The 12,545-nt window shown below is 43.8% G+C and overlaps 1 protein-coding gene across 1 annotated transcript in view; it reads right to left on the reverse strand.

Moving 5' to 3' along the window:
* The window catches only part of xpo4 (exportin 4), a 234,477-nt gene that overhangs the window by 15,282 nt on the left and 206,650 nt on the right, over positions 1-12,545 (reverse strand). Inside the window, exons 17-21 of the mRNA XM_084314483.1 lie at positions 7,800-8,006; positions 7,598-7,684; positions 5,470-5,650; positions 4,735-4,856; positions 2,488-2,618 (exon numbers count right to left, since the gene is read on the reverse strand). Of these exons, the coding sequence (XP_084170609.1) occupies positions 2,488-2,618; positions 4,735-4,856; positions 5,470-5,650; positions 7,598-7,684; positions 7,800-8,006 (728 nt within the window). The remainder of the gene's footprint in view (positions 1-2,487; positions 2,619-4,734; positions 4,857-5,469; positions 5,651-7,597; positions 7,685-7,799; positions 8,007-12,545) is intronic.

The raw sequence follows: 12,545 nt of genomic DNA on the forward strand, positions 1-12,545 counted from the left end.
TCATTCTCTGTAGAGGTGGGAACTTAAAGCTCAATATAAGAACGGCCATGCACCACCACTCACAGAATCGAGAAAGAGCAATCAATCTATCAATCCTTTCCGTGTCCGGGCCGTGTGAGGTTTCCCGTGTTGAGTCAAATTAAGCCACAGGCTCCACTCCTTACATATGGTAATTAAACATTAAAACACATGCGGCTTATAGTCCAGTGCGGTTTATATATATACACATCATTCAATTTAGCTGCTGCGGCTTATAGTCAGGTGCGGCTTATAGTGCGAAAAGTACGGTATATTCACTTAAACCTTATACTAACCTGTATAAGTTAAAACACACCGAAGAATAAGAAAGATGTATAGAACAAAATTATAGAAACCTCAAAAAATTTTGAGCATTTGTTTAAATCTTAATCTAACTTTGCCAAATTTATACACCTAAAAAATGAAGGTTTTAAATATGCAGTTCGTCCCCCAAACAGGGGTGGGCAGTATTCCGTTGTAAAGGTTGTTGTTCTTCCAGATATGATTCTTGTGTATAGTCACAGATTGTTCTTTATGTTCCAGGTCTTTCTGCATGCCATAGGGTGGATATTATTCCAGAATATTCCGATATGACACAGAGCGTTGAAAAAGTCCAGAATATTCCAAAATGTCAACAACATAGCATGACTTGCATAAAACCCATAAATCTAGCTGGCCCAAACAGCGAACCTTTACAATAATATAGAATCTAGCGTCACATATTAACCTATCTCTACATCAATGTCATCAATGTCATCAAAGCTTGTTTGATGGCACTTTTGGTGTCCAAGTTATAACGAAGTAATAAAAAAATAAAAAAGAAGAATAAGACTTAGCCTCCTCCGCGTAGTGGGTCACTCATGTAATCCTCGGCTTCTTCAGGCGAGGAAAGCTTTACCCTTCTTCCATTTTTATCCATGATGGAAAGAATCGCAGGGTAGCGTAGTGTAGGTGGGAACCCCTTCTCAAAAAGACGAGACATCACTTTCTTGTAACTGGCTCGTAGGGACACAACCTCGCGGCAGAAATCCTCGTAGAAGTACACTGGTTTCTCGTTGTAATGCAGATTTCCCCTCTTCTTTCGTGCCGCCCGGATAATCGTATCTCTTATTCCAGTTTGGCGTAGGCTAGCAATAATCACTCTCGCTTTATTGTTGGTGTTGTCTCGGATACCAATTCTGTAGCGCTGATCCACTATCGGTAGTGTAGAGAGGATATCTGGTCCTAGAATTTGAGCTAACACTGTCGCGAACGAGTCGTTTGTGCAGTCAACTGATTCATCCAGTCCTACTATACGGATATTAAATCTACGGGAATGACGTTCCATTTCGAATATCTTAGCTGTTAGCTTCCCGTTGACCTCATCTATCTTCTCTGTTAGTTCCCCGATGCCGTCATGTAAAGCCTCCTCGCCCGTAATGAATCTGTGTGTGTTCAATCAAGGTGGTTTCAACTACAGTAGCGTGTTCGGTTTGTACTGCAGCCGCTACTTTTAAATCCTCGATTTTGGATTCGATATTCTTTGATAGCGTCAACCTTAGTATCAACCTTATCAACCTTATCGGTTAAGATCTTTATTAGCTTAGCAAGAGACTCTATATCGGATGAGGTGGCTGGGACGATGGAAGAAGTGGCAATATCAGCTGTTTTTCTCTCAATCTCTCCTGCCATTCCCCGCACGTAGCCGAGAGTTCGGCTGCGCGTTTCTTTCCTTGATTCCTTGTTGCCATCTTTATTCTTTCAGATTCTTTCAGTCGATATAGTTAGTTGAAGATCTCAGTTTATATATACGTCGAGGTTTAAACACATTGGTGTTGTAAAAAGTGGTATTTGAAGCAAAAATACAAAAAAACGGATGAGGAGCTGTAACCAATGCGAACGTTACATGCTGGTGCTAAACCGGAATAATGATTGATTATTCATTATTTATATAGCGGCATGGTGGTGTAGTGGTGTGTCGCCTCACAGCAAGAAGGTCCAGGGTTCGATTCCCGCTTGGGGACCAGGTTTCCATGATGCCAGTTACCCAGGTGGGGTATCTCCCAGGCCTTTCTGTGTGGAGTTTGCATGTTCTTCCCGTGCTCGCAAGGGTTTCCCCCCAATAAGATAAACCCAATGGAAAAAATGCACAACAACAGATCGCTAACGCTGTGGCGTCCTTGACGAAGACGGGCAGGAGCACTTGGATTGGTCCCCGGGGCACGGCACGGCTCCCGGCTGCCCATGGGGGGAATGATGACGGGATGGGTCAAGTGCAGAGACTCAATCGCATTAGGCGACACAAGCAAATTGCATGTGTGTGTTCCCGTGTGTGTGCCGCCCATCGCATGTGTGTGTCGTTTGCATGCCAAATAAAGACTTCCTAAGTCCTGCATTATTATTATTATATTATTTTTCATCTCGTGTGTTTATTTTAATTCCATCTGTGTATCTTTATTGTAAACGAGGGCCTCGGTGCTGAAAGGATACGCAGTCATGCCCAGCTCCAGGGAGAACATGAGGCTCTTGAAGAGGTCTTCAGGCAGCTGGGGGATCTTCTCCGGAAAGATCTCGCAGATGAAGGTGATGAGCTTGTAGTACTGGTTACACAGAGACGGGAACTGGAACACAAGACACAGAGACCGCACCGGAATCATCAGCACGGACCAGATTTGGTTTCACAAACAGAAAAGGCGAGCAGAGGGGTATGTTCATCAGGCTCGCTGGGTTTCAGAAGAAAGGTTTCTCATTTCAGCCTTTTTCTTTCTTTCTCCATTAGAGCAGCCTTTTATAACAGGTGGTGTGCCCCCTAGTGTTCAAACATAAATAATACAACTTTTTGTGTCTAAACAATAAAATCCACCATGTCGGTTTTGGCTTTTACATTTACATTTGAAGACATTATTTGTTTATATATTTTTGTACCAAACATTTTATTAGATAGTTTAGTGTGGACAGGTTAGTGTGCTTTAATTATTTTCTTATTGTCAACATAGTTTATGAAAAGACTAAACCAATTATTCTATTTATGACACAAGCATCATTAGTTCTTCCTGGAATGTCTTTATGAAGTGACAGAGGTCACCTGGAGTCTGAAGTCCAACGCACACGGCAGGCGATTTTTTCCAGGCGACCAATTTCTTAAGCCAGGCAACTGACAGAATTGTATCGCTTCCATTGTTATGAATGAGAGAAGCCACACAGCAGGAGATTTTCGAGCGATGATCACGCAGCAACTTCTGTCGCCTGGCTAAATATCACCTCAATCCTATTTTTTTTTGGGCAGACAGGCAACACAGCAAGGACAATGAGGAAATAACATGACTTCTACTGGTGTATCATTTGTAATATAAATTAATGTATCAATATATTCATTGATCAATAACCTACGTATTATTACCATTACTACTTGGTTAATTATTAATTAACAGGAACCATTTAAATAAATCACGTTAGTTGGAGAAGGGATGTCTCCCCTGATGTCCCGGTAACATTACATCCTCGCCGATTTGGCTTTAGTATTTAGGCCAATCGGTGGTAGTGAACGTATAGCTTACTATATTACCTGAACGGTCGTGTGTGATGTGGGGTGCTAAGCGATTGTCGTTGAGCGACAGCTGTTCGCATCGCCAGGTGACGTCGCTCGCCCGCCGTGTGACTCGAGTCTGAACAGGAACTATGTTATGAAGTGACAGAGGTCAGCTGGAGTCTGAACAAGAACTACGTTATGAAGTGACAGAGGTCAGATGGAGTCTGAACAGGAACTACGTTATGAAGTGACAGAGGTCAGCTGGAGTCTGAACAGGAACTACGTTATGAAGTGACAGAGGTCAGCTGGAGTCTGAACAGGAACTATGTTATGAAGTGACAGAGGTCAGCTGGAGTCTGAACAAGAACTACGTTATGAAGTGACAGAGGTCAGCTGGAGTCTGAACAGGAACTACGTTATGAAGTGACAGAGGTCAGCTGGAGTCTGAACAGGAACTATGTTATGAAGTGACAGAGGTCAGCTGGAGTCTGAACAGGAACTACGTTATGAAGTGACAGAGGTCAGCTGGAGTCTGAACAGGAACTACGTTATGAAGTGACAGAGGTCAGCTGGAGTCTGTGAACAGGAACTACGTTATGAAGTGGCAGAGGTCAGCTGGAGTCTGAACAGGAACTATGTTATGAAGTGACAGAGGTCAGCTGGAGTCTGTGAACAGGAACTACGTTATGAAGTGACAGAGGTCAGCTGGAGTCTGTGAACAGGAACAACGTTATGAAGTGACAGAGGTCACCTGGAGTCTGAACAGGAATTACGTTATGAAGTGACAGAGGTCAGCTGGAGTCTGTGAACAGGAACAACGTTATGAAGTAACAGAGGTCACCTGGAGTCTGAACAGGAATTACGTTATGAAGTGACAGAGGTCAGCTGGAGTCTGTGAATAGGAACTACGTTATGAAGTGACAGAGATCAACTGGAGTCTGTGAACAGGAACTACTTCAGAGGCGATTGCCGTCACTTCATAAAGCATTTCCCGAATGATGTTCATTGCAATGCTGAATTATACTGACCAAAGCAAACAGTGCGGCTCTGTGACTCGTTTTAACGGATTTTGGACATTGACTTTTGGATAATCTGGTGTTGGCAGGATGGACCAAAGTAGAATAAATACTAGTTTCTGTCTTTTCGTATGTTGACATTAAAATATTAAATAAAATGGCCTCATCCTTTGATTTTCTTAATCGCCTCACCTTGAGCAGATCCTGAGACATGAGCGGGAGGACAATGTTGACTCCAAACAGAACCACATCAGCTGCAGACACCGTCCGACCCGAGGCTGGCGTGCCCTGCTCCTGTCCTCGGAACACCTCGTCTACCCCCCCCCCCCCCACACACACACACACACACACACACACACACACACACACACACACACACACACACACACACACACACACACACACACACAATAAGTACTGGCAGAAATATTTAGCCCCAAAGAATTCAGTCTGGCTGCTAATTTGTTCAAATGTATAATTGGGATGATAACATGATAATGTTAGGATGGCAGCTGTATATTGGACTAGTGATGGCAACATTCTCTCTATACGAGCTCCTGGAGAGGTGAAGAGTGGAGTATGTTAGCCAGGCAGCTGTTGGACCTATGCAACTTTGGAGATATATAGAGTTATTTCCCCTCTACGAGCCCCTGGAGAGCTTTCAGATGAAGAGCCTCAATGAATTTACCTTGCAATCTAATAAAATATGAGCTTGAGATTTGTTAACTTGCCAGCTACGTTAGAAACGTTAGTTGTGGCTAAGGTTAGTAACTAGTGACTGATTGCATTGTAGCAGAAGGTTCTGTGTCTTGCTGTGTTACACAGAACAGTCTGCTAATGCTCTAAAAGGAGCACACAGAGTGAGAGACAGAGATACATGCATTCCCATCCCTAGTTAAAAGCAGCAGAATCCACTTCCTGACCCACCGGTGTCGCTGAAGTCGATGAACTCCTTGGACAGCAGGTTGGTGAGCAGCTCCATGATGAGCAGCAGGTCTTGGTACTGGTCCTCCTCAGCCGTGGCGTCGCACCGCTTTCTGCCCAGGTTGTTCTTGGAGTAGACCTGCAGCAGCGTCAGGCATGCCTCGTACAGCTTCATGGACTTGGTCTGGTGGTGCAGGGGAGGTAGGGAGGGAGGGAGGGGGAGCTGTGTTTAGTATTATGTGGGGTGAAGTTGTGGAATCGTCTACCAGGAGTTAAAAGAAAGTAAAAATACTGCCAATTTCAAAAGGAAGTACAAACACCTTATTCTTAAGAAGTATGCCATGGATGATTAACCAAGTGTTTTGAATAAAATTGATTAGATCAATTGTTAATTTTTTTTTTAATGCCAATTGTTAACCCATTCTCTGCCAGTACTGTAAGTCTATGGAGATGTTCACCTTCTTTGCAGGGCTATAACTTTTTAAATTGTATTGCTAAATTGACATTACTATGGCCCATTCAACATCGATTAGCTATCGTTCAGGATGTAGGAACGTTTTACTTTTTCATTCACACATTCATACGAAAATACCGTCTAGAGTATAAATATGATTTTATCGTTTTCTGCAGTATTTCCTAGAACGTGAGATATAGACAATAAATGCACATATTAGATTATCAAATGCCGTTTGATACCGATCAACGTTATATATGACTGATCATCCGCGGGTGAACGGAGGGGGGGGGGGGGGGTCGTTTATAATTCCGTGACCGACGTTAAATGATTTATGTAGTATGGGTGATATATAGATCAGAGCAGTTTGTATCGAAAATGATAAAGAAAAACGCTGAAACTCACAGCAGCTTCCTCGTAGCGATGGGCGATGAGAGTGGAGCCAACAGATCCCAGTTATGTGATGTGGATCGATACGATCCAGTTCCGGTTTGTATAATACTAATATACGCCCAAATCATGTGGATTATTGAGTTATGGCAACGGATCGATATCCACGGTGTGTGTCTTGAGTCGAGGGACGATAAACGAGTGCCCGGACGGAATAGTGAGACGCACCGAGAACCCAAGAGATCGACTTCCGGTTGCAACTCGCCGATCAGCCACCAGGTGGCGGTATTGAAGCGTTGCAGAGTTGTGATGGCTCCCGCAGCATATGACAAGGCTCCGTGGGTGAAATATGAATTCCATGACGAAAATATGAAATATGAACTTGAAACACGCTGTACAGCGATATTGGCAGACAATGCATGGCGGGCAATAACGCTGAACAGCGATTTTGGCGGGGAATGGGTTAATTATTATTCTTTTTAGTTTTTTTGATTGATAACGAAGATCAATGATACATTTAAGATGATGCACTGGGTTAGGGCATTTACAAGCGTGTAGCTTCAGCCCTAACCTTTTCGTCCAACTTGTAATTTGATTTGTGTATGTATTTTATTTTGTACATGCTAAATGGCTCGAAATAAACTTCATTGATTCATTCAATAGTCTTATCTGGATAGTTATTTTTGGTTAATTTCTTTTGTTGTTGTCCCTGTTAGCCTGTTCCCTGTGATGGATGTGAATCTTTCACTGTGACATTAAAGAGGCGTACTACGTCTTTCATGACTGGGGCGACAGTGGCTCAGGAGGTAGAGCAGTCGTCTGGCAATCCGGAGGTTCCCGGTTCGATTCCCACTCCTGCCGGGCAGCATGTCGATGTGTCCTTGAGCAAGACACTTAACCCCTAATTGCTCCCGATGAGCAGGTCCGCACCTTGCGTGGCGGTCGCCTCCGCCGTCGGTGTGTGAATGTGTGAGTGAACGGATAAAATGTGAGGAACAAATTGTAAAGCGATTTGGATAAAAGGGCTATATATAATAATAAAAAAAAAAAGCAGCCATGACTGCCGGTGCAAAGTGCCATTCCTGTGAGCTGCCACTAGGGGCAGAGTGGCTCACTAAAGGAGGGGTGGCTGGTGTGTGAGTGACGGTGATTTAGTGACATCTGACAGCTGATCTGTGACGTGCTTAGCATCTAAAAAAGGGAACGGTTTGGAATTTCAAGTTGCAAGACAAATTCATGGTCTCCGAATTAACCCCACTTCCATCTCTTCGACACACGCACACCCACCTCTCCCAGGTAACAGATCTGCTTGTGGGCCACCTCCACAAACACCTCGATGATGAGGTTGATGGTCTCAGGCGTGTTTCGGTAAACCTGAGAGACAGGGATGGAAGTCCACATCAAGATAATGATTATCCTTTTGATATTTTTGATACTTACAGAGTTCCACAGTATATACAGACACACATGACCAGGACCTCACACACACCTCCATGAGTCCGATGCAGCTGGACAGGAAGTCCATTAGGAAGGAGAAGAGAGAGGACACGTTGTCGATCTGTGTTGCCTCTGCAATGCCACACAGCGCCTCCAATGTGGCGACGATCTCCCGCTTCACAGCCTCCTCTTGGCTGATCTGGGCAAAGTTCTCCTGGTTGATCAGGTTGAGGAAGCGCTGCTGGAGAGGGTGGAGCACCTGAGGTGGAGGAAAGAGATGGAGTCAGAGGAGCAGATGGCTCAGCAGGCTGGGATGTGATACCCCCTCTCATGGATATGGATACAATTCTAGTTCCCCGATTTAGTACATAAGCAGCAAGGGTTAAGGACACAGAAGAAAGAACATAGGATGGGGGGAGGGTTTAGAAGACGGAGAGGTTTTAGAGGCCAGGGAGGGGGTTTAGAGGACAGGGATTCTTTTATTAAAATAAAACAAATGGGCGGTCAGGTGGCGTAGCGGAGATTGTGCTCGTCACCAATGCAAGAGGCTGCGGTCTCGACTCGTTTGGCTGAGTTAGGGGGAGGGAAGCCGTGGGTGGGTCCTGGGCGTTGTGGACAGCGACCCCTACAGTTCGGTCGGGGCGCCTGCACAGCGAGGGTAGGATCTGGAGAAAGGTAGTGTGACCTTCCACACGTTACACTCTCCCGGTGAGAATCTGCGCTGCCAGGCTGGCTGCCGGCTGGCTGCACATGCGTCGGAGGAAAACATGTGACAGTCTCCGGCCTCCCGGACCAACAGTAGGGGGGGGGGGGTGCGCAACAACCAGGAAGGGGGTTGGGAATTGGCATAACGACTAACAGTGGGATGGGAGAAAAATCGGAAAAAGGAGGGGAAAAAAAAGATAATAGAAAAAATAAAAGGTTATTAACCCTTTCACTGCCACACGACAGCAGGTTAACCCTTTCACTGCCACACTACAGAAGGTTAACCCTTGACTTCCGGTTTGACAACGGCATGTAGCGTCACATTGGTCACAAGCTCCGCTCCCGTTCATGTTAATTTCGCTTCAAAACCCACTTTTTACAACACTAATGTGTTTAAACCTCGACTAATATATTAACTAAGACCTTCTACTAACTATATCAACAGAAATAATCAACATGGCATCAAAGAAAGAACCTGGAAAGAGACGCAGAGCAGACAATCTAACGGGAGACCCTGCGGTGACGCGCTCCGTGAAGGATAGGGCAGTCGAGATCGAGAATAAAACAACCGACAATACCATCGCTTCCACCTCTCCTGCAACCTCACCCGAGACAGCCATGGAGAATACATCACCCGATTTCGAGTCTCTGACTAATCTGATAAAGGACTTGACCGACAAGGTAAAGATCTTAACCGACAAGGTTGATAAAGCTGACGCCAAGGCTGGTAATATTGCTGATAGGGCTGACGCTAATGCTAACGCTTTCAAGTTATCTATCAAAGCTAAATTCTTTTTAAAGCAGCGGCTGCAGTACAAACCGAGCGTATTATTGCAGTTGAAAATACCTCGCCTTTTCCAGCGAACAAAAGAATTCATCTAATGCATTAAAGGATTGGTCGAAGATTACAGGTGTAAATGACTTATGGCGATCACTTAACCCCACGACCCGAAAGTACTCTTGTCGATCTGCGAGACATAACACATTATCCAGAATAGATTATGTCTTTGCATCCCGGAGACTATTTGATAACTATGAAGTGGAAATGATACCCAATGCATTATCAGATCACTGTTATTTACTCCTAAAAGGAACATTTGGTATACTATCTTCCCGAGCCCCAAGATGGCGATTTAACTCGATGCTGCTTAATAACAAGGAATTCATTACACAACTCAAAGAAGCTCTTACAGTATTCCTACGGGAGAATGCAAACTCGGTGCAGGACCCCAGAATAATATGGATGTCGGTAAAGGGAACAATCAAGGATTTCACTGATAGCTTTTCCTCCAAAATGCGCAAGAATCTATGCACAAAACTGGCTGAACTGGAAACGCTTTACTCAACGTTATTTTCCTCTTTACAATACAACTACTCGGTTCGATTGGAATCTCAAATTAATGTGTTAAAAAAAGAGATTAACACTTTGACTGCCATGAAACGTCTTTTCACGTCATTGCTGGCCATGCTCAAGTTGCCGGGGGACGCTGTACAGCGTCCTTATATCAATATTTCAAAAATCTGCGATCGGATTCATAATGCCCCTCCGCTGGCCTGAGATCCACCAGCAGGACCCACTGAGCTCTCTGGCGGTTCAGGAGCGCCATCTGGTGGCCGATCGGCGCAATCGCCAAACAGGATGTTGAATAGAGGTTGTCCTAGACGACCGTAGTACTTCCGGCGCTCGCTATAGGTCCCGCGACTCTGGCTCGTCACACTACACAGTGATCGATTGCCAATAACTCGATAAACAACATGATTTGGACGTATATACCATTATACAAGCTGGAGATGGACCGGGTAAATTTACATCCCATAATGATAAGATTTCAACTCGACGATGATCGCCCAACGGAGACTGGGGTGAGTTTCAGCGTGTAACGTTACCGTCTTCGATACTAACTGCTATTATCAACATTTGACCCACATTAGATGATTGGTATAACGCTGCCCACGGAATTATAAACGCCCCCTAGCCCATCCGGTCAACATCAGATGACGTGTAGTAACTTCTAGAAGTACGTCTAGTTGGAATTTTTTATATCGCGCTGATTGCCATAAAACTGTATTGCATCATCAATATAATGCATTTGGGGCTATAGATCACGTTCTGGAGAAAGCTGCAGAAAGAGATGAAAACATACTTATACATTAGACCATACTTTACTATGAATATGTGAATGAAAAAGTTTAACGTTGCTACACAATGAACAATACATATAGGACTTTGAATGGGCCCTAATAATGGCAATGTAGCAATAGAATTTAAAAAGTTATAGCCATGCAAAGAAGGGGTACTTCTCCATAGACAAATAGAGCCGGCAACCTATGGTATATCATTAATTTAACCCAAGGCAACCAAAGTGTTAATGCCATTTTAAAACAACAATCTGAAGTTCAAATACGTAGCACAAGACAACAGTATTACTTTCATGGTTCTAAACCAAGTCACCTACTAGCTATGCAGATACGAGCCAACGCAACATTTGCAGATATCCCTACTATTAAGGCACAGCAAGGACTTGTTACAGACCCTAAAAAAATCAACGAGACATTCAAAAAGTTTTACTGCAACTTGAACAAATCAGAAATGGCCTTCGATCAAAACAAATTGGACATATATCTTAATCAAATTAACCTTCCTAAACTATCAGAGGATGACGCTAAACAGTTAGAAACACCCATCACACTAGATCAACTTAGGGAGGCCATATCTGAAATGCAAAGTGGTAAGGCTCCTGGAAGCGACGGTATCCCACCAGAAATGTACCTCTCATGCTGGGATGTAATTGGACCCTTTTACTTAATATGATTTTATACTCAATCAAGGAGGGGAATTTCCATAAGATCGACAATATTGCACTCATAACAGTCCTCCTTAAAAAAGACAAAGACCCCACCGATTGCGGTAGTTATAGACCCTTGAGCCTCCTCGGAACCGATATCAAGCTGTATTCCAAGGTATTAGCCATCAGACTTCAAAAGCATATGACGTCTTTAGTTCATCCTGATCAGACTGGCTTCATAAGAGGCCGCTTGATCACGGATAATATAAGACGGTTATTACATGTGCTAGATGCCAGCAAGGATGACACCCCACCTATAGCGATGCTGTCCCTGGATGCGATGAAAGCCTTTGATAGGTTGGAATGGTCTTATTTATGGGCGGTACTAGAAAGGATGGGGTTAGGAAAAGGATTCATTGATATGATTAAAGTATTATACAAAGACCCATCGGCCATGATTACAACAGGTATAATCACCTCCGAAATCTTTCCGGTATCGCGCTCTTCCAGACAGGGTTGCCCTCTTAGTCCCGGACTATTCGCTTTATCATTAGAGCCTTTAGCACAATATATAAGACAATCCCAATCCATAGAACCAATCGCAATTAAGGGCACACAACATCATATTAGTTTATATGCGGACGACGTAATATTGTTCATGCAAAACCCTAACACCTCAATGCCTCATCTTCTCAAGTTGATTGATGCCTTTGGCAATCTATCGGGATTTAGGATAAATTGGCCAAAGTCGGCCTTCCTTTCACTTAATGCCCCTGCAAAGAATATAATCCTTCCAGAAAAAATACCAATGGTTAAACACTTCAGATGTTTAGGAATTGAGGTATTCCCTACTATAAGCCAAACGGTGAAGTACAATTACACAAAATTCCAAGATAAGATCAAATATGACTTTGACAGGTGGTCCAAACTTAAAAACTCAGTACAGGCACGAGTATCAATAGTTAAGATGGATGTTTTACCTAGAATCAACTTCATTAGCTCAATGTTACCGTTACCCCCTCCTGATGGTTACTGGAAAAAATTACACTCCACCGCATATACATTTATTTGGAATAACAAACCTCCACGAATAAAAAGATCCACCGCACAGAGAGACAAAGCCGACGGAGGTTTGGCATTTCCAGACTTTTACCACTATTTTAAAGCGTACTCTTTAAGACCACTGACAACCTGGTTTGACTCCCAAGCATCTGTATCCTGGAGAAACTTAGAAGAAAATATAGTAGCACCACATAGACTTGGCCCCCTTATTACACATGTGATCCGGATATGGCGTGAAACACAAA

This window comes from Notolepis coatsorum, assembly GCF_963971535.1.
Source record: "Notolepis coatsorum genome assembly, chromosome: 5".
NCBI lineage: Eukaryota > Metazoa > Chordata > Actinopteri > Aulopiformes > Paralepididae > Notolepis > Notolepis coatsorum.